This window comes from Rhinopithecus roxellana, chromosome 5, assembly GCF_007565055.1.
Source record: "Rhinopithecus roxellana isolate Shanxi Qingling chromosome 5, ASM756505v1, whole genome shotgun sequence".
NCBI classification, from domain to species: domain Eukaryota; kingdom Metazoa; phylum Chordata; class Mammalia; order Primates; family Cercopithecidae; genus Rhinopithecus; species Rhinopithecus roxellana.
Genome location: NC_044553.1, coordinates 62,041,562 through 62,065,278, shown reverse-complemented (window position 1 = coordinate 62,065,278; position 23,717 = coordinate 62,041,562). Strand labels below are relative to the sequence as shown.

The 23,717-nt window shown below is 37.4% G+C and overlaps 4 gene segments (V, D, J or C); all 4 read left to right on the top strand.

The window, feature by feature from the left end:
• Positions 1-23,717, top strand: part of LOC104674124 — an 840,972-nt gene that overhangs the window by 236,903 nt on the left and 580,352 nt on the right.
• LOC104656245 overlaps positions 1-23,717 on the top strand; it is a 632,938-nt gene that overhangs the window by 63,617 nt on the left and 545,604 nt on the right.
• LOC104656285 overlaps positions 1-23,717 on the top strand; it is a 576,427-nt gene that overhangs the window by 28,304 nt on the left and 524,406 nt on the right.
• Positions 21,273-21,976, top strand: LOC115897525. The segment is given in 2 exon segments: positions 21,273-21,430; positions 21,545-21,976. Coding segments are annotated over 2 exon segments (501 nt in total).

The window sequence follows — 23,717 nt, the reverse complement described above, 5'->3', positions numbered from 1 at the left end:
AGGGAGCACTGGCTTTAGTTATAGAGTGCCTTATCTCCCCAGCAGGGCATGACAGCACAGAAGGACTTAACATTTTTTTGAGAAGGGTCTCTAAGTATCTAAAAGAGATCCAGACACCAAGGGCCTTTGTTATGAGTAAAGACCTGTATGAATAAGATACCAAAGACCATGTGGAATTGAGAATGCTTCAGGAAATGTTTGTCTGGAGAGTTCGAAACACTAAACATCATATGAATATCTCCATCCCCTGATTACGAGGCACCACAGATTTGCCCTGCAGTGTATGTCAAGTACGGGGAAAGTATTTGTGGCCTGATGAAATAAGGCCTTTTCGTCGATATTACTTTGAATTACAGGCAAAACATTTGAGAATCACATTTACTGTAAAAATGAAGTTGTGGTCTGAGAGGCATGACATTATTTATGTGGCCCAGAAGGTGGGAAAAGCTTGGAAATGAAGAATAAAGATTTCTGTCCATTTTATTGACAGTCACTGATGAAAATGATGAAGCCAAGTCAGAATTTGCTACAACTTCTTACTCTGCAGAAGTGAAGACTCTGAACAAATATTTCCCAGTCATGGAAGGAAGATTTAAAAAGCAACGAGGAAGAGCAAACAGTTGTGCTGAAATCAAGGAACTTAAATTTTGTCCCATTTTTATGATTTGCCCTCTGGCATCATGTTATTCTGGAAAGAACTCAGGCTGTGGTACTGGTTTGAACATCGGTTATGTTACTTATGGCCTTTTTCATATTAAGTTATACTATTACATATATTTCAGGATTGGTTTCAGGATTCATTGAGATAAAATATTGTCTTGGGATGAGTTCCTTAAAAGCAGAGACTGCATTTGGAATTCTCTCTCTATAATTTATTTGGGAAACCAGGTTGAGATGGGGGAAAGGCTAAGCATGGACATGGTCCAGCAGAGGTCTTGATCCAGCCTGACCTCATGGGGACCTCTGAAGCTTGAACTGTATCACAGGGTTGATCCCTCCCTCCCTGAGGCAAGGGGACCAGACTGCTCAGACCTATTGTGGGTAAGACTAAAGTCCTCATTGGTTGTGGTGTTTCTTGGGGTAGAGGTATATTCTACTGGACAATGGTGACTCTCATTGCCTAAGGTCGATTTTCTAGGGAAAGAGGCAACTGTGAGCCAAGAGTAGCTGGGGATGGCTACACTGTCCTGGGAAAGGGGGTCTAGCTTGGGGACCAGCAGTGTTCATTGTGAACATGGAACTTGCCTGGTATGTGGGCAGCATTTAAGAAATAATAGACTTTGAGCAGAATAAATGATATCAGAGATTGAAGATCAACATACTGATATAAGGTGTGAAGACAAGATTAGAGAAAAAAGAATGAAAAGAAACAAACAATGTCTCCAAGATATATGGGACTATGTGAAAAGATCAAATCTACGTTTGATTGGTGTACCTGAATGTGAGAGGGAGAATGGAACCAAGATGGAAAACACACTTTAGGATATTATTCAGGAGAAAGTCCCCAACCTAGCAAGACAGGCCAATATTCAAATTTAGGAAATACAGAGAACACCATTAAGATACTCCTCAAGAAGAGCAACCCCAAGACACATAATTGTCAGATTCTCCAAGATTGAAATGAAGGAAAAAATGTTAAGAGCAGTGAGACAGAAAGGTCAGGTTACCTACAAAGGGAAGCCCATCAGACTAACAGTGGATCTCTCCGCGGAAATCCTACAAGCCAGAAGATAGGGAGGGCCAACATTCATAAAGAAAAGAATTTTCAGCACAGAATTTCATATCCAGCCAAACTAAGCTTCATAAGTGAAGGAGAAATAAAATCCTTTACACAGAAGTAAATGCTGAGGGATTTTGTCACCACCAGGCCTGCCTTACAAGAGCTCCTGAAGGAAGCACTAAATATGGAAAGGAAAAACTGGTACCAACCACTGCAAAAACACACCAAAATATAAAGACCAATGACACTATGAAGAAACTGCATCAACTAATGTGCAAAATAACCGCTTAGCATCATGATGACAGGATCAAATTCACACATAACAATATTAACCTTAAATGTAAATGGACTAAATACCCCAAGTAAGAGTCACAGACTGGCAAATTGGATAGTCAAGACCCATCGGTGTGCTGTATTCAACAGACCCAGACCCATCTCACGTGCAAAAACACACATAGGCTCAAAATAAAGGGATGAAGGAATATTTACCAAGTAAATGGAAAGATTAAAAAAAATAGCAGGGGTTGCAATCCTAGTTTCTGATAAAACAGACTTTAAACCAACAAAGAACAAAAAAAGACGAAGAAGGGCATTACATAATGGTAAAGGGATCAATGCAACAAGAAGAGCTAACTATCCTAAACATATATGCAGCCAATACAGGAGCACCCAGATTCATAAAGCAAGTTCTTAGAGACCTACGAAGAGACTTAGACTCCCATACAATAATAGTGGCAGACTTTAACTCCCCACTGTCAATATTAGACAGACCAAGGAGACAGAAGATTAACAAATATATTAAGGACTTGAACTTAGCTTTGGACCAAGTGGACCTAACAGACATTTACAGAACTCTCTGCCCCACATCAACAGAATATACATTCTTCTCAGCACCACATAGCATGAATTCTAAAATAAACCACATAATTGGAAGTAAACAACTCCTCAGCAAATGCAAAACAACAGAAATCATAGCAAACAGTCTTTCAGGCCACAGTGCAATCAAATTAGCACTCAGGATTAAGAAACTCACTCAAAACCACACAACTACATGAAAATTGAACAACCTGCTCCTGAATGACTACTGGGTAAATAACAAAATTGAGGCAAAAATAAATAAGTTCTTTGAAACCAATGAGAACAAGAACACAACATACCAGAATCTCTGGCATGCAGCTAAAACAGGGGTGAGAGGGAAATTTATAGCAGTAAATGCCCACATCAGAAAGTGGGAAAGATCTAAAATCAGCACTCTAACAAGGCAATTAAAATAACTAGAGAAGCAAGAGCAAACAAAATTCAAAAGCTAGCAGAAGACAAGAAATAACTAAGATCAGAGCAGAACTGAATGAGATAGAGACACAAAAAACCCTTCAAAAAATCAATGAATCCAGGAGCTGTTTTCTTTGTAAAGATAAACAAAATAGATGGATCACTAGCCAGACTAATAAAGAACACAGAAGAATCAAATAGACATAATACAAAATTATAAAGGGGATATCACCACTGAGCCCACAGAAATACAAACTACCATCAGAGAGTACTATGAACACTTCTACACACAAAAATAGAAAATCTAGAAGACATGGATAAATTCCTGGACGCATATACCCTCCGAAGACTAAACCAGGAAGAAGTAGACCAATAACACGTTCTGAAATTGAGGCAGTAATTAATAGCTTACCAACCAAAAAAGCCCAGGACCAGATGGATACACAGCCAAATTCTACCAGAGGTACAAAGCTGGTACCATTCCTTCTGAAACTATTCCAAACAATAGAAAAAGAAGGAATACTCCCTAACTAATTTTATGAGGCCAGCATCATTCTGATATGAAAACCTGACAGAGACACAACAACAACGACAACAAAAAGAAAATTTCAGGCAAATATCCCTGATGAACATCCATGCAAAAATCCTTAGCAAAATATAGGCAAACTGAATCCAGTGGCACATCAAAAAGCTTATCCAATTCTATCAAGTTGGCTTTATCCCTGGGATGCAAGGCTGGTTCAACAAACACAAATCAATAAACATAATCCATCACCTAAACAGAACCCAATGACAAAAACCACATGATTATTTCAATAGATGCAGAAAAGGCCTTTGATAAAATTCAACATCCCCTTACGCTAAAAATTCTCAATAAACTAGGTATTAATGGAACATATCACAAAATAATAAGAGGTATTTATGCCAAACCCATAGCCAATATCATACCGAATGGGTGAAACCTGGAAGCTTTCCCTTCAAAAACTGGCACAGGACAAGGATGCCTTCTCTTACCACTCCTATTCAATATAGTACTGGAAGTTCTGGCCAGGGCAATCAGGCAAGAGAAAGAAATAGAGAGTATTCAAATAGGAAGAGAGGAAGTCAAATTGTCTCTGTTTGCAGATGACGTAATTGTATATTTAGAAAACCCCATAATCTAAGTCCCAAAACTCCTTAAGCCGATAAGCAACTTCAGCAAAGTCTCAGGATACAAAATCAATGTGCAAAAATCACAAGCGTTCCTATACACTAACAGTAGACAAGCAGAGAGCCAAAGCATGAGTAAACTCCCATTCACAACTGCTACAAAGGAAATAAAATATCTAGGAATACAACTTACAAGGGATGTGAAGGATCTCTTCAAGGAGAACTACAAACCACTGCTTAAGGAAATAAGAGAGGGCACAATAAAAAAAAAGAAAATAATTCTGTGCTTCCAAGGATAGGAAGAATCAATATCATGAAAATGGCCATAGTGCCCAAAGTAATTTATAGATTCAATGCTATTCCCATCAAGTTACCAGTGACTTTCTTCGCTGAATTAGAAAAAAGTGCTTTAAATTTCATTCGGAACCAAAAAAAAACAGAGCCCATATAGCCAAGACAATCCTAAGCAAAAAGAACGAAGCTGGAGGCATCACGCTACCTGACTTCAAACTATATTACAAGCCTACAGTAACCAAAACAGCATGGTACTGGTACCAAAACAGATATATAGACCAATAGAACAGAACAGAGACCTCAGAAATAGCACCACACATCTACAACCATCTGGTTTTTGACAAAGCTGACAAAGGAAGCAATAGGAAAAGGGGAAATAATTCCCTATTTAGTAAATCATGCTGAGAAAACTAGCTAGCCATATGCAGAAAATAGAAACTGGAGCTCTTCCTTACACCTTATACAAAATTAACTCAAGATGGATTAAAGACTAAAATGTAAAACCCAAAACCATAAAACCTGTAGCAGAATACTTAGGCAAAACCATTCAGGACATAGGCATTGGCAAAGTCTTCATGACTAAAACACTAAAAGCAATTGCAACAAAAGGCAAAATTGACAAATGGGATCTAATAAAACTAAAGAGCTTCTGCACAGCAAAAGAAAGTATCATCAGAATGAATAGGCACCCTACAGAATGGGAGAAAATTTCTGCAATCTATCCATCTGTCAAAGGTTTAATATCCAGGATCTACAAGGAACTTAAACAAATTTACAAGAAAAAACAAACAAGCAAACAAACAACCCCATCAAAAAGTGGGAGAAGGATATGGACATTTCTCAAAAGAAGACTTTTATGCGACCAAAAACATATGGAAAAAGCTCATCATCACTGGTGATTAGAGAAATGCAAATCAAAACCACAACGAGATACCATCTTACGCCAGTTAGAATGGCGATTATTAAAATGTCAGGAAACAACAGATGCCGGTGAGGATGTAGAGAAATAAGAACACTTTTATACCGTTGATGAGAGTGTAAATTAGTTCAACCATTGTGGAAGACAGTGTGGTGATTCCTTGATCCTTGAGATCTAGAACCAGAAATACCATTTGATCCAGCAATACCATTACTGGGTATATACTTAAAGGATTATAAATCATTCTACTATGAAGACACATGCACACGTGTGTTTATTTAAGCACTATTTATAACAGCAATAGCCTACCCTAGTAAAGTTTAATATTTCAAATGAAATATATCATGTTGTCTTACATTTGAAAAGAAAATCTACAGGCAGAATCAAGGAATAGATCGGAAGTGCAAGGGAGAACTGATTTCAGGCTGGCACGAGTGAAACGGAGTACACAGAAAGGAGGGAGTTTGTTTTGACCTTTGAAAAGAATTCTTGTTGGCCAGATTCTTATTTCACCTGAGATTTTTCTCTTTATTTGATTTTTTCAATTTTAGGATCCAATGATCTCTATGCTAAAATAAGTTGGGTGAGAAAGGCTTATCATTCAAGAATCTCATCATCTTAGGCCATAGAGTTGACCGCTCTGGTTCAATACACCCTATCTCCCACCCACAGGGACTGCTGCTTGCTTAGCTCTGTTGGGTGTCATTGTCAACCTATCCTAAGTCTTCTATACCTCCCACAAGGTCTTCTAATTTCTTCTCTGCTGGTTGCACTCCTCCCAGCTTTACTGAGTTCATGTAGGCTTACTTTTCTTTCGATCTCTTTAATTCTTCCCGGAATTACTTATTTATATGTTATATTTTATTACCTTCATTATTCTGCTCAAATTTCTCCATAAATGGACTTCTGTTAATGTTCTTTTTAAGGTGAGATACCATAATTTGGCATAATGTATCAGTCTATTCTGAGAGTTGATCATTCAAATGGGTCTTTTCTGTAAGTTTTTTCTCCTAGCCTTACAAACAACAAACTTGATTTGAAACCAAAGAATTCCTTCCTTCCTCCTTTCTTTCCTTCTTTCTCTCTCTATTTTTTTGAGTCAGATTCTTGCTATGTTGCCCGGGCTGGTCTTGAACCCCTGGCTTCAAACTATCTTCCAGCTTTATCCACACATAGTGTGGGGATTACAAGTATGAGCCACTGCATCCAGCCTGTTACTTATGGATTCTGGATATAAGACTTTTGTCAGATACATAGTTTGCAAATAATTTCTCCCATTCTGTAGGTTGTCTGTTTACTATATTGATAGTTTATTTTCCTGTGCACAAACTCTATGTAGGTCACACTTTTCAAGTGTTGTTTTGGTTGCAATTGCTTTCCAGGACTTAACCATAAATTCTTTGCCAATGCCGATGGCAAAAGGGTATTTATCTGTTTTTTCTTTCTAAGATTTTTATAGTTTTGGGTATTACAGTTAAGTCTTTAATCCATCTGGAATTAATTTTTGTGTATAGTGACGGGTTGGGGTCTAGCATCATTCTTCTGCATGTGGCTAGCCAGTTATCCCCAGCACCATTTATTGACTAGAGAGTTTTTTTTGCCAATTTCTTATTTTTGTTGACTTTGTCAAAGATCAGATGGTTGTAGGTGTGTTACTTTATTTCAGAGTTTGCTATTCTGTTCCATGGTTTATGTGTCCATTTTTGTACTATGCTGTTTTAGTTACTGTAGCCTTGTAGTGTAGTTTGAAGTTGGGTAGTGTGATGCCTCCAGCTTTGTGCTTGGTGCTTAGATTGCTTTCACTATTTAGGCTCTTTCTGGTTCCATATGAATTTTAGAATAGTTTTTTCCTGATTCTGTGAAAAATGGCATTAGTAGTTTGATAGGAATATCACTGAATCTGTAAATTGCTTTGAGCAGTATGGACATTTTAATGATATTGATTCTCCTAATCCAGGGTGTGCAATGTTTTTCCATTTTTTTGGTGCCATCTCTGATTTCTCTCAGTAGTGTTTTGTAGTTCTCTTTGTAGAGATCTTTCACATCCTTGGTTAGCTGTACTCCTAGGTATCTATTCTTTTTGTGTTTATTGCACATGTAATTTTGTTCTTTAGTTGGCTGTCAGCTTGAACATTATTGGTGTATAGAAATGCTACTGATTTTTGCAAATTGGTTTTACATCCTGAAACTTGACTGAAATCTTTTATCAAGTCTAAGAGCCTTTTGGCAGAACCTTTAGGGTTTTTCTAGATATCAAATCATACTGTCAGCAAAGACAGATAATTTGACTGCTTCTTTCTTTATTTGGGTACATTTTATTCTTTTCTCTTTCTTGAGTGTTCTGGCTAGGACTTCCAATACAACACTGAATAGAAGTACTGAGAGTAGGCATTCTTTTCTTGTTCCAGTTCCCAAGGAGGATGGTTCCAGCTTTTTCCCATTGAGTATGATGTTGGCTGTTTGTCATAGGTGGCTCTTATTATTTTGTGGTATATTCCTTCAATGCTTAGTTTGTTGAGGATTTTTATCATAAAGCGATATTGGACTTTATTGAAAGCTGAATCTGCATCTACTGACATGATCACATGATTTTGCTTTTAATTCTGTTTCTGTAGTGAATCACATTTGTCTATGTTGAACCAAACTTGCATCCCAGGAATGAAGCCTATTTGACCTTGAATTAACTTTTTGATGTACTGCTGGATTCAGTTTGCTAGGATTTTTGTGGAGGATTTTTACATTTAAGTTTGTCAGGGATATTGACTGATATTTTCTTTTTTCACTGTGTCTCTGCTGGATTTTGGTATCAGAATGATGCTGACTTCATAGAATCAGTTAGGAAGGAACCCTCCTCCTCAATGTTTTGGGAATAGCTTCAGTAGGGTTGGTACCAGTTCTTCTTTGTACAACTGGCTGAATTCTGTTGTGAATCCATCTGGTCCAGGGGTTGTTTTTGGTTGGCAGGATTTTAAAAATTATTATTACTGACTCATTTCCAGAACTCATTATTAGTCTGTTCAGGTTTTCAATTTCTTCTTGGTTGAATATTTAGAGGTTATTTGTTTCCAGAAATTTATTAATTTTCTTCAGATTTTCTAATTTTTATGAATGGTGGTGTTCCTACTATTCTCTTAGGGTCTTTTGTATTCCTATGGGATCAATTATAGGGTCTCCTTTGTAATTTCTGATTGTGCTTATTTGAATCTTCTCTTTATTTTTTTCATTAACCTACGTAGTGGTGTATCAATCTTGTTTATTCTTCCAGAAAAACAACTTTTGGTTCTATTGATCCTTTGTATGGGTTTTCAAGTCTCAATTTTGTTCAGTTCTTTTCTGATTTTGTTTATTTATTTTCTTCTGCTAGCTTTGAGCTTTCTTTGTTCTTCTTTTTCTAGACCCTCTAATTGTGATGCTAGAATGTTCGCTTGGGATCTTTCTAATTTCTTGATGTAGGTATTTAGAACTATAAACTTTCCTATTAGCAGTTTTAGCTGCAAACTGAAGAGTCTGGAAATTTGTCTTTCTGTTTTCCTTAATTTCTGCTCTACTTTGTTGTTTGCCCAAAAGTCATTCGGGAGCAAGTTGTTTAACTTGTGTGTAATTGTGTGGTTTTGAGAGATCTTCTTGGTAATAATTTCTGTTTTTATTACACTGTGGTCCAAGATTTTGGTATTTTTGAATTTATTGAGATTCGCTTTATGGCTGCAATTTCTCATGCATTTTGAGATTAACAGCATGTACTATACAGAAGGTGACATCATCACAGATTCAGGAAGAAAGAAACACCTTCTGTTGAAGTTTTGATATCATGTCTGAAATGAGAAGGAAACAGCTTGCTCCCTTGGATCCGTGGCTCCGCCTGTGGCCTCCAGAGGACGATGTTGCGCAAAGAAGGCACCTGCTTTCATCACAGACCATCCTCATCAACTGAACCTCCTTCCTGCAGCTGGCTGATGTAGCTCACTGATGTCTGTGTAGATAGGGAGCTGTGACAAGAGCAAGAGGTCAGAACACATCCAGACTCCTTAAGGGAAGTCCTCTTTCTGTTTCTGACACTTTTCAAAGCCAGGGACTTGTCCAGTCCAACCTCACCACTGCTCCTAGGTCCTGAGGCTCAGCGCCCTTGGCTTCTGTCCACCCTGCTCAAGGTCCTGCAGCGTTGCCACTGCTCAGCCATGCTCCTGCTGCTCGTCCCAGTGCTCGAGGTGATTTTTACCCTGGGTGAGTAACATTCCATTCTTTTTCCTTCCACCGAAGTGACTGTGTTGTAATTGAATCTAAATTGAGACACATTTTTTACTCACACAGCATTGATGTTGCAGGAGGAACCAGAGCCCAGTCTGTGACCCAGCTTGACAGGCAAGTCCCTGTCTTTGAAGAAGCCCCTGTGCTGCTGAGGTGCAACTACTCATCATCGTCTGTTTCAGTGTATCTCTTCTGGTATGTGCAATACCCTAACCAAGGACTCCAGCTTCTCCTGAAGTATTTATCAGGACCCACCCTGGTTAAAGGCATCAATGGTTTTGAGGCTGAATTTAAGAAGAGTGAAACTTCCTTCCATTTGAGGAAACCCTCAGCCCATATAAGCGACACGGCTGAGTACTTCTGTGCTGTGAGTGACACAGTGCCTGAGACTGCAGAGGAGCTGAACACAAACCTCCTGAGATGCTGAGACTTCCTGTGACTCAAGAACTCAACCTGTGGAGCTTTCAAGAAGGTCTCTTTTTTTCTGTGCGCCTTTTGAAGGCACATAGGGCAGGGTAGGCTGAGCCCTTGGTAGGGTTTGTCTCCTGAATAATTGCTCCAATGTCAATGTCATGCCACATTCAGATACACTTTGTCCCACATGGAGGTTTCCTGATGAATTTCTTCAGTGGGGACCTCCTCCACCCTCTGAAGAAAGTACATCATAAGGTGTCAGAGCTCCTAAATTAAAGGAAATAACATTTTTATAAAAAATTATTTCTAGCATTCATCATGATTAGTATTGCCTCAGGAGTTAACTTGTGAATAACTGATGTAATAATCTGATTAGAATGTTAGCTAAAAGCTGTGCAGGATGGATTCTCAATTAGGGCAACCCATGCAGCACAGATTCTCAATCAGTGTACTGTAGCTTCTCAACCTAGATTTGAAGCTTAACTTCCAGCACAGCGTGGTATTGACATATTTAAAGTAAATTAGACATAATATCAAGATTTTTAATCTTGTAAGCATTATGCAAAGCAGGAAATTAAACATGAATCTTAATACAATATTGAAAAACTAAGCCATCAAGTTGTGATCTTTTTAAAAACAGCTATTCCAGTGATTTTCAAGTTACAAATTTGTGGGATAAAAATGTAACCAATATAAAGATATCAAATACACTAGATTCAACTACTTTAAAAACTACTTTAAAACTCTGAGGCACTTCATTTTAAGAGATGACACAGCTTTGTTTTACAAAATTACACAACAAAAATTCCCGGTTACATTATCAGAGCATATATTAATTCTAATGGGTGTCTCCAAGACCAGGGCACACTATTATTTACTCTGAAATAATTATATCAAAAAACCAACATGTCTAAGATATTTTATGTACGTGATTATTACTCCAAATTTTTATTTGTAGTTTGATCACATGGTAGAATTTAAAAATGCCTCTCAAAGTATTATACAATGTTCACACAGATAGAAATTAAGTCTTCCTTAATTCTACTTTTTATAATTTTTGATGACAAAAATTATGAAGTGAATCATCTTGCTTCTTAAAAATATTTATAATTGCCTAAATCTCCTCTTTTAAAATGAGATGAAGTCATAGTCTTCCCTTATTATAAAACATGCCTTTAAAGTAGTTTAAAAATATTCCTATGAATTGGGCTAAAAGATGGTAGAGGGTTTATAATCAAAGCTGTTTACTGTTGGCTTCTTCTCTTGCACCAAAGACTCAGGTTCTTGCTTATGGTTTCTTTGGCTGCTGACATTCTTTAGTTACTTCTTAGTGTGCCACCTCTTCCAGTTTTACTTTCGTCCTCATTTCATTTTTGTTTGTAGTTTTTTTTTACAGATTTGTCCTTCCATTGTGCATTTTATGGCCCTTTATTTTGATTATGTTCAAATTTTACAGGCCAAGAACACTTAACATGATGTCTATTTTGACAAATTTTTTAAGTGTACAACTCAGTTAACTATTGGCCCAATGTTGTGTAGCAGATCTCTAGTAATTCTTCATCTTATCTAATGGAAACTTTGTACCCCTTCATCAACATCTTCCCACTTCTTCCCCCAGCCCCCAAGAATGGTAACCACCATTCTACTCTCCACTTCTATTAGTTTGACTGTTTTAGATATCTCATGTAAGTGGAATCATGCAGGCCTTCTATGACTGGCTTATTTCACTTAGCATAATGTCCTTAGGGTTCGTCCATGTTGTTCATGTTGTTGCATGTGGCAGAATCTCTTTTTTTTTTTTTTTTTTTTTTTTTTTTTGAGATGGAGTCTCACTCTGTCGCCCAGGCTGGAGTGCAATGGCATGATCTCGGCTCACTGCAACCTCCGCCTCCCGGGTTTATGCCATTCTCCTGCCTCAGTCTCCTGAGTAGCTGGAACTACAGGCACCTGCCACCACACCCAGCTAATTTTTTTTTTTGTATTTTTAGTAGAGACGGGGTTTCACCATGTTAACCAGGATGGTCTTGATCTCCTGACCTTGTGATCCACCCACCTCGGCCTCCCAAAGTGCTGGGATGACAGGCATGAGCCACCATGCCCAGCCCAGAATCTCCTTTTTTAACGATTGAAGAATATTCCATTTTATGCATGTATCGCATTTTCTTTATCCATTCATCCATCAGTAGATATTTAGGTTGTTCCCATATCTTGCCTAATGTGAATAATGCTGCAGTGACCATTAGAGGGAAAGTGTTTCTTCAAAATCCTGAATTTAACTTTTTTTTTTTAATTTAATTTTATTTATTTTGGATAAATAACCAGTAGTGGGATTGCTGAATCATATGATACTATTTTTAATTATAGGGGGAAACTCCTTACTGTTTTCATAATTACTGCACCATTTTGCAGCAAGGATTCCAACTTCTCCACATTCTTATCAACATTGTTGTTGTTGTTGTTTTATAATAGCCACCCTAAAAGGTGAGATGTAATAACTCATTGTGATACCTAAATTCTCTGATGATTAATGATGTTGAACAGATTTTCATATAACTTTGGCCATTTGTATGTCTTCAGTGGAGAAATATCTACTCAAATCCTTTGCCAATGTTTTAATCAAGTTATTAAAACATTGATAGTTATGGGAGTTCTCTATATATTTTGAAGATTAGCCCCTTATCAGACATATGGTTTGCAACTATTTCTTTCATTCCATATATTGGCTTTTTTTCCTATTGATTATCTTCTTTGATGGGCTGAATCTTTTAAATTTTATAAAGTCCTGCTTACCTACTTTTGGTTTTGTTGCCAGTGGCTGTGGTGCCACATACAAGAATTGGCTGTTGTTTAGACCACAGTCATGGAGAATTTCCCATATATTTTTCCAATAGTTTTACAGTTTCAGATTTTACGTTTTTAATTAATATTGAGTTGATTTTTGTGTATTATGTTAGCTAGAAGTCCAATTTCATTCTTTTGCAAGTCAATATCCAGTTTCCACAGCACCATTTGTTGAAGAACTACTCTTTCCCCATTATGTATTCTTGATGCCCTCATCAAACATCAGCTGAGGGCATATGTGTCGGTCTATTTTTCAGCTCTCTATTCTGTTCCATTGGTTCGTATGTTTGTCTTTATGATAGTACTATGATGTTTTAATTACTGTAGCTTTGTAATACATTCTGAAACCAAGAAGTGGTGTGCTTTTAGCTTTGTTTTTCTTTCTCAGGATTGTTTGAGCTATTCTGGGCCTTCCGTGGTTCCATAGGAATTTTAGAATTAAAATTTTAGTTTTTCCTATTTCTGTAAAAATTTCTTTGGGATTTTGATAAGGATAGCATTGTAGATTGCTTTGGGTAGTATAAACATCTTAACAATATTAAATCTTTCAATTCATGAACATAGACTATCTTTCATTTATTTGTGCCTTCTTTAATTTTTCTTATAGATGTTTTGTAGTTTTCTGTGTACAAGCCTTTAGCCTAATTAGTTAATTTTACTTCTAAACATTTTAATATTTTGTAGCTTTTATAAATGGGATTGTTTTCTGGATTTTTTTTCCAGATAATTTATTGTTAATGTGTAGAAATGGCACTGATGGGCCTGGCGCGGTGGCTTGTGCCTGTAATCCCAGCACTTTGGGAGGCCGAGGCAGGCGAATCACGAGGTCAGGAGTTCGAGACCAACCTAGCCAACATGGTGAAACCCTGTCTCTACTAAAATACAAAAAATTAGCTGGGCATGGTGGCAGGAGCCTATAATCCCAGCTACTCGGGAGGCTGAGACAGGAGAATTGCTTGAACTCAGGAAGCGGAGAGTGCAGTGAGCTGAGATTGCGCCACTGCGCTCCAGCCCAGGCAACAATGTGAGACTCCATCTCCAAAAAAAAAAAAAACACAAAAAACAAAAAACAAAAAGAAAAGAAAAAGAAGTGGCACTGATTGTTGTGTGCTGATTTTTATACCCTACAACTTTACTGGATTCATTTCTTATTTCTAATAGGCTTTTTTGGTGGCGTCTTCAGGGTTTTTAATGAATTTATGTCATCCACAAACAGAAATAATTTTACTTCTTTTCTGATTTGAGTACTTTTAATTTCTTTTCCCTGTCTATCTACTCCAGCTAGGATTTCTAGTATCATGCTGAATAGACATGGTGAGTGTGGATACTCTTGTCTTGTTCTGATCTTAGAGGAAAAGATTTTTTTTGTGTTTCACCATTGAGTGTGATGCTAGCTGTGGGCTTTTTATATATGGCCTTTATAATGTTGGGGTAATTTCCTAATTTGTTGAATATTTTTATCGTGAAATGTGAAGCAGGTTCACTGTGCACTGGCTACTAACTTGTCTGAGTCCAGTGAGGCAGAACACGCATGCATACAACAAGGTTTGTTGCATACAACAACATGAAACAGGTTTATTAATTACAGATAAGCAAGGGACAACAGAAGCTTAGGTTTCATTGCAAACAGGTCCCTCAAGGCTCAGGAAAGTTGCCTAGGGTGGATGGGGTATCATCTGCATGTGGTCCAATTGTACCACACCTGAGGGACCTGAGAAATTAGCATGCCCTAGGTTTTAGACCCCTGGATGATGTGACACCCTGGGCTAAAAAGTACTGAAGGACACTGTTTCTAGGGGGTATCTGAAATACAGTCAGCCTGTTCCAGCCATTTCATTCCTGTCTGAAGATGTTACATTCCCAGTACATTCTACGGTTATTCTTGAGAACCACAAACAAGAAAGTGGAGAGAACTGGGTTGGTCCAAGACCACCCGGAGAACCATCCTGCATGAAAGGATGTTGAATGTTGTCAGATTCTTTTTCTGCATCTATTGAGATGAACATGTAATTTTCATCCCTCATTTTGTTATGTAGTGTGTCACATTAATTTATTTTTATATGTTAAAACATCCTTGCATCCCAGGGATAACTTCTACTTGGTTATTGTATATGATCCTATTAGTGAGCTATTGAATTTGGTTTGGTAGTATTTCATTGAGGATTTTTGCATCTATGTTCATCAGGAATATTGGTCTGTACACCTTCTTGTAGTGTCCTTGTCTGGCTTTGGTATCAGGGTAATAATGGCTTCATAAAATAAGTTTAGAGGTATTCCCCTTTCAGTTTTTTGGAAGAATTTAAGAAGGATTAGAGTTCGTTCTTCTTTAAATGGTTGGTAGAACTCATTAGTGAAGCTGTCAGGTCCTTTGCTTTTCTTTGTTAGGAGGTTCTGGATTAGCTAATCAATTTCCTTACCAGTTATACATCTGTTTAGATTTTTCTGTTTCTTCATGATTCACTCTTGGTAGGTTGTAGGTTTATATAAATTTATGCATTTCTTCTAGGTTATCCAATTTGTTGGTGTATAATTTTTTGTAATAGCCTCTTAAGATTCTTCTTATTTCTGTGGCATCAATTGTAATGTCTTCTCTTAGATTTTTATTTTATTTGAATCTTCTCTCTTCTTTTTCTAACTAAAAGTTTGTCAATTTAGCTAATGTTTTCAAAACTTAGTTTTGTTTATTTTACGTTATTTTGTACTCTATGTTTTATTTATTTCTGCTCTAATATTTATTATTTCCTTCTTTCTACTAAATTTGGACTCATTTGTTCTTTTTTTCTAGTTCTTTGAGATGTGAAGTTATGTTTTTTGTTTGAGATCTTCTTTTTGAATTTAGGCATTTATTGCTATAAACTTCCCTATTAGTACTGCTTTTGCTCACTCTATACATTTTGATATGTTGTGTTTCTGTGTTTATATCTCAAAACATTTTCTAATGTCCCTTTTGATTTCTTTGACCAATTTTTTGCTCAAGAATATGTTTAATTTCCATATATTTTTGAATTTTCTAGTTTTGCATCTGCTATTTATTTCTAATGTTATTCCATTCTCATTAGAAAAAATACGTGGTATGATTTCACTTTCTTAAATTTGTCGAGACTTGTTTTGTGGCCGGGCATGGGGGCTCACACCTGTAATCTCAGCACTTTAGGAGGCTGAGGTGGGAATGCTTGAGGTCAAGAGTTTGAGACCAGTCTGGGTAACAGTGAGACTCCTTCTCCACAAAAAATAAAAATATTGGCCAAGTGGGGTGGTGTGCATGTATCTGTAGTCTCAGCTACTCAGGAGGCTGAGATGGGATGATTGTTTGAGTCCAGGAGTTTGAAGCTGCAGTGAGTCATGAGGGTGTCATTGCACTCCAGCCTGGACAACACAGTGATATCCTGTCTCAAAAAATGAAACAACGAAAACTGCCCTCTTTGTTCTCAGTGACCCTATGCATCAGGAATACACTGGGTCCTATCAATGCTCTTTGACAGGTGTGATGGAAGCCAGTCTCTCAGGCAGCCTATGGAAAAGCTAGAATGTTGGATGTAATGTCCAACTCTTTCCCTCCCCAGGGAGAGGCTGAAACTGAGGCTTTCCTCTAATTTATGGTTCACTGTGCTGGGGGTAGGAAGATGTCACAAACCCTCCTGTCATCTTTGATGTGGCTGGTTGCTTGCTCATTCAAGGTACTGGAGACTCTGAACCAGTTACTGGATTTTTCACAAGTGAATTGATTTATTTATTGCTATTGAATTGGTGTGTCCATTGGGAAAAAGAGGGTCCCAGGATTCCTGTTCTGCTGTCTTGCTGATGTCATACCTTTCAGGGACAGAATTCTTACTGTTCTCCTCATGGGCCTCTTTGTTTGTCCTTCACCAGAACTGACCTCCTTGGGCATCTAGTGGAATGCAGTGTTCACTGTGGGCATGGTGGTGCTGCCTGACTGCCAGTATGCTGCCCTGCAATGACAGCCCAATCATACGCTTTAAACTTTCCTTGACGTTTCTTTTAGCTGTGCCTCTTAAGCAGTAGAAGGCTGGATATGAAAATCATTCAGATCATTTCCATATCTTAATAGAAAAATTGAGCCTTTTAAACTTATATATACATGCATTTATTGCTACAACTAGTATTTTTGACTTATCTTACTTGGCATGGTGACATTTGACATTGTAGAACACTTCCTTCCTGGAATACTTTCTTTGTTGGTTTTTAGAAATTCTACTCTTTTTTTCATTCTTCTTCAGTATTGTCAGTTGTTCCTTTTCAGTCTTTTTTGCTGTTTTTCCCTTCATTTATCTAATCTTTAAACATTGGCATGCCTCAGAAATTTATCCTTGGAAATCTTTTTCCTCTATAAGTACTTTATTCAGAGCTGGTTTTATTCAGTCTCTTGGCTTTAAATCCCATTTAAATACCCAACTTTATAACTGAATCCCAGATAACTCATCTGGCTTCTGGATTCGAGTATCAAATAATCTATTTGACATCTTCTTTTTGACATCCTCCACTTAATATATCTGAAAATAGTCTACTGAATTTGACCTCTATACTCACTAAGCCTTCCTTACATCCCACTCGCTTCTTATGAACGTTTCTTCATTTTGGTAAAAGACAATTCCATTTACCAAATCTTCTAATCCCCTTAGCCAAAAACTTTGAAATCATGCTTTTCTTATTACTTTTCTCACATCCCCACTTGATCCATTAGGAATTCCTATCAGCCATTTCTTCAAAATATCCCCATAATCAACCAGTTCTCATGACCTTTACTGCTACCACCTTGATCTAAGCCACAGTAATCTCTTGGCTGGTTGATTGAAAGAAACCTATCTGAACTTCTTTCTTTCCCATTGTTCCTCTTCTGTCTTTTCTCCATGCAGCAGGATAAGTAATCTCTTTAAAACGTTATTCAGATTATTTCATTTCTGTGCTCACAACTATATAATGTCCCATCATCTCACTCCAATGAAAACCAAATTCTTTACTATAATATACAAGTCCATCTAGCTCCCTGCCACATCTTTGGCATTTGACATCAGCTACCACCTTCCTACTTACTCCCTCTCTCCAGCCTCCCTGCACTTATTGTTGCTGTGACATACCAATTATTTTCCTGTCTCAAGGTCTTTGCAGCTGCTCATTTCTCTGCCTTGTGTACTAGTACTCTAGGTAACCACATGCCTTATTTCTACACTTTACTCTGCCAAATAACCATGCACAAAATATTTACTGTACATTCTTTTTGTAATAGTGAAAATTAAAACACAAGGTGCTTCTCAGAGAATAGCTACAGAAACTGTAATAAATCTATACTATGGAATATTAGGAAGCAAACATGTTAACATCACTAGATTATCAGGACATATAATTGGATTCCAAACAAATTGCAAACTGTTGTGTGCTTGAAAGTTACAGTCGGATAAAAATGTAAACTATATATATATGTTGAGTATGTATTCATCCATGTGTTCTGCAATTTTTTAAATTAATAATAAAAAATAGGCTCCAATTTCTTTCTACGTCTTTGTCCATTTGCTCTTCTTATATTTTCATTTAGTAAGGGTCTCTATTCAACTCCCAAGCTTATTTAGCTTCTTGATTGCATTCTGTTTTATCTTTTCTAGGAACAGACAACAATGATCATATTTTCCTATAATTTTTGTCTAACCATCCTTTGTTGTAAGAAATATCTCCTTATTTCTGGGTTCATTTTGTACTTTTTGAGGTGTTACTTGATATATATGAAAACACACACATATACACGTTTGTCTTTCCCACTAAACTGCAACGTCTTGTGAGTAGAGAAAATGTCTTACTAATTTTTTAATTTCTTAAGACCTAGCACAAGATCTAGCTTATTGTAGACCTCAATAAATTACTAAGGACTTACTTTGAAATAAATTGGAGAAATCACATTAAACCTTGAAGATGCAATTTGACAAAATATTTTAATATGGTAATCTCTTGTACATGGAATTTGGAGGAAGAAATCAGTTTCCTTTAAAAAAAAAAAAAAAATCACCATAAGCCTGACAGGTTTTTTTTGCTCTTGACAATCTGGGTGGTTCCTCAGGAAGGAATTGGGATGAAGGCTCTGGGACTGCACAGATGACTTCGTTGGCCTGGTGGTTTCAGACCACTAGGAGGCTCTCTAGGCTTTACTCTAAATGAGGAACTTTTCCCTCAAGTTCTGAGATAGCTGACTCAGTGAAAAATTGAGAGTTAGCATCAGTTAGCAAAGCATCTGAACTAGTCATATATGAAACAGACAGGGGGAGTCTCCATTTATTCATCTGCAAAGATGTTCTGTGGCTGTGATGGGTGTCACAGAGACAGTCTCCCAAGAAGATTGATTGTAGAAATCAGCAAGAGAAATGATAAAGCTGGAAACTTTACAGCTTTAATTTTTATGACTAAAACTTCTAAAATATGAGTCTCTATTCTGACTTTGAAATTATTTCAATAGTTTCCACCTTCTTTTATACCTCCTCTGAAACTAGAAAAACAAGAAAAAGGAAATGAGAAGAAATGAGAAAAAATAATGAAAATATTCAGAGAGAGGATAAAAGAGAGAAAAAGAAATAAGAGGTTGGGGGAAAAAAGATGACACATTTAGTTGAATTTCAAAACGTGGTCTATACGTCATATAATTTCTGTGTTGCAAAGTTAAAAAGTTCTAGAGATCTGATGCGTGACAATGTGAAGATACCACTACTGAACTGTACACTTTAAAATAGTCAAGATGGTAAATTTAATGTTATGTGTTTTTTACCACAATAAAAAATGTGACCTCTACCTCTTGTTCAAGAGCAGAATTGACCAGGTGGGGCTGCAAAGTGAATGGAGAAAGTGTTGGATAGGAGAAGAGAGATGGAAATAAGTCGGGGGTGGCCATCATACACACATGCTATTTCTCTATCAACTACAGTCTCGTTGGAGACATTTTGTATGTTCATGATGACTATATGTCCTATGTTAACAGAATTCTTTTAATTTAATTGTATTGTATTTACTCCTTTAAGGGTGCTTAAATAAACAATGCATTCAATGAGATATTCTTTCTTTGTGAGAACTTTCTTATAAATGAAATCGCGATCAATTTTCAAATCACATGTCCTGAATTTTTGGCTAAGGACATTGGGCCACTGACCCTGATAATTTTTTCAGGCTATGCTTGATCCAGATGAGGCTCCCATTTGTCTCTGAGGCATCTTTTCCCTTTCTTCACGCCCCTCCTGACATGTCCGACTACTGAGCACTTTAAGTGGAGGCATCCTCAGGGCATAAAAAAATCTAGACATTTCTGTGTCTCTAGTCAGCAGCGCAGCACTCAGCGGGTTACTGACATCAGCAATTACGCCAGTACACTACAAGAAAGCTAGAGGAAAATCTCTTTGCTCCCTGATCTCATTGTATCCCACCTCATTTAAGTAACAGCATATCTGTTGCTTTTTTCTGAGCTATTTGGAGGCCAGAGGAGAGACTTTCTCAAGAGAATTAGTTTTCTTTTTAGAAGAAAAGATATCTGCAGGAGAAGCTATCTCCATGACCCATAGTTTTCTGCTCTTAATCCCGGAGCTTCTGTCTACTTGACCCCAGATTTATATCTGACCCCAAAATGGGACACCTCACTTGAGCTCTCTCAACATAGCTTGACTGGGAGCCGGAGAAAATCTTTGGTTAAGGAACAGGGATTGGGGACACTTTCAGTCTACCATTTTTCTAGAATTTCCCTCTTTCTGAGTCAAATGATTGTTCCTTTTTTTATGGGCTTTTTTTTTTTTTTTTTTTTTAAGCGTATAGAACTAAAATCCCAAAGGGCCATTTCCTGTGTGGGGAAGGTCAGAATCAATGATGGTGGATGGAAAATAAAATAACTTGATCTGACAATGTTTAAACATTTCACTAAAATATCTGTACAGAAATTTAAATTTCTATGAAGTGTAATCTATCTATATTTTTTCTTATGCTTTTTGACTGTCATGCTTAGAAAATCCATGACCATTCTAAATTTATTTTAAAAGTTTTTTATTTTACTTAAAATATTAAATGTTACGTCTTTTGAACTTTATTTTATGACAGGTATTAAGGTAGGCATCCTAACTTATCTGTTACCTTCTAAATGATTGTTAGGATTACACATTTTCCCCATTTTTAACTAAATTTCCATATGTATTTGTATATTAGAACTTTATATTCTACTTCATTAAGCCCTATATGTGGATTTTTAAAATAACATTCTATTTCAATTAGTATAGCATCACACTTTGTCTTACTAACTGAGGAGGAAATTCTCCTCTGAATTTGAAAGTTTCCTGAAGCCTGAGTTAGCTGCAGTATTGTATTTGGCCTCTAGAGGGAGATATTACACAAATTGAATTTGATAGCCAAAAACAACCTGATCTTTTTGAAGAACAGCTTTTTGCTTCACATGCTGGGCAAACTCATCCACCTCTCTATCAGAGTGTCTATGTGGCTGAATTGTTTCCAGAAAAGACCTCCAGAAAATAGCTTCCTGTTTCTCCACCGCTCAGACATGAAGCCCACCCTCGTCTCAGTGCTTATGATAATGTTTATACTCAGTGAGTAAAGCCTCTTTTTGTTCTATTTTTCTATGGTATTCTGATATACAATAACTTTAATGAATATTATCCCCAGTCTGTAAGGCTCTTACTGATCCAGAATTGGTGTTATAGGAGGAGCAAGAGCTCAGAGTGTGACTCAGCCCGAGAAGCTCCTCTCTGTCTTTAAAGGAGCCCCAGTGGAGCTGAAGTGCAACTATTCATATTCTGGGAGTCCTGATCTCTTCTGGTATGTCCAGTACCCCAAACAACGCCTCCAGTTACTCTTGAGACACATCTCTAGAGAGAGCATCAAAGGCTTCACTGCTGACCTTAACAAAAGCGAGACATCTTTCCATCTGAAGAAACTATTCGCTCAAGAGGAAGACTCAGCCATGTATTACTGTGCTCTAAGTGGCACAGTAGCTGGTTTTGCAAGGAAGCAGAACACAAACCCTTTAGTTACACGAAATATTTCTTTGTAAACTCTCTGTATGGCCACAGCGGGGCATTCTTTCTCCAGAAATTAATATTGAGTTTGTCTCCTACATATTATATCATCAGTAGTCAGTTAGTTATAGATTAACCTCACAATTTTTTTGTCCAAAAAAATTCTCATTATTTACTCTGCTTAAATTAATTTTAAAAATAGTAAATGTATTTATTTTGTCTAGTAGTACAGGGAACATACTTTTGAAATAAAAACTATATTGCATGGCATAAAAAGTATTCTTTTCTTGGTTCAGAGGTACTGTCCAGGCTTCCATGGCACAGTCCTACCTCTCCAACTCCTCTGCTGCCCTACATGATCCCCACATGTGGTTGTCACCACATACCTGAGCACAGTTCCTTAAAGTGCTCTGCTGTTTCACGGCTTGTGGTTGTTCATCTTTCTGTATCTATTACCTTTCTTTCCATGAGTTTCATAGACTTTTCCTATCTCAGTTAGCGTCCAGCCAGGAAAAAAGAAATCCAATGAAGTTTAATATAAAGATGTATTAAATAATAATAAGTCATTAACTACTAATAGGTTAAAAAAAACTCTAAAGAATATAGGAATGCACATGTAAGCAGAAGTTGCCATCTCTAGGACTAAGGTAGAATCCCAGGAAAGGAACAGATTGGCATAAGCATGAACCTCCCTGCCAAGGCTAAAATTCAGATCTCATTGGGAGTATGTAGCTGGAGCCTGCTGGATGGTGGAGAAGTTTGCTGAGGTGCCAGAGAAAAATACTGACAAGCAGAGAAATACCTACCAGGATTACAACACAATTCATGGGAAGCCCGCAAAGGAGTGCTGCTGAACTTGCTTGTGGTGGCTGTGAAACTTGCCAAGAAACCACCTGTCAGGCTTGCCGCTGGTGTCCCACAGGCCAACCAAGCATAGTGGATAAGAAGTGTGGAAAACATACCAGAACCAGGAAGAGAAGCGTCATCCTTCTGCAGGGTCCTTCCTGCCCCCTCTACTGACAAAGCTTAATATCAAATATTTAGAGGGTCCAGATTCAGTTCACAAATAGGGTAATGAGGGTGGATTTGGAGCTGAGAGGTAATACATTGATAACTGTTACACCCTGTCCCTCGGGCTACTGATCTTTCATATGCATTCTTTTTTTCTTTCTTTCTTTTTTTGAGATGGAGTCTTGTTCTGTCGTCCAGACTGGAGTGCAGTGACGCAATCTCTGCTCACTGCAATCTCCGCCTCCCAGGTTCAAGTGATTCTTCTGCCTCAGCCTCTTGAGTAGCTAGGACTACAAGTGCCTGCCACCATGCCCAGCTAATTTTTGTATTTTTAGTGGAGGTGGAGTTTCACCATTTTGGCCAGGCTGGCCTTGAACTCCTGACCTCAGGTGATCCACCCACTTCGGCCTCCCAAAGTGCTGGGATTACAGGCATGAGTCACTGCACCTGGCCTGTATGCATTCCTATATGCACATTTCAACTTCCAGACAACAGTGAAACGACACTATGTTTCTACCTAACAAGCTAAAGCTGTCCTTGAACAAGTGAAGTTTTCATTACTTTTCCCAAATGAGATGATCCATAGTCCCAAAAACCGCTGTATGAAACTCTGACTATATCAGCCATATCTTAAGTTCAGAGGAAGTTCTACTGAATATGCTGTTATATACAGACTAAATTATAAAGTTAATCTCCAATAATTTACATATAAAATAATTATGATAAGAAAGAGAGAGAATAAAATGGCAGCACATACAAAGAAACGCCTACGTATAATGAGCAAAGAGAAAATGCATAAAGCTACTACATTCCTTGATTTCAGACTTGGTCCTGGGCTTCAATTGAC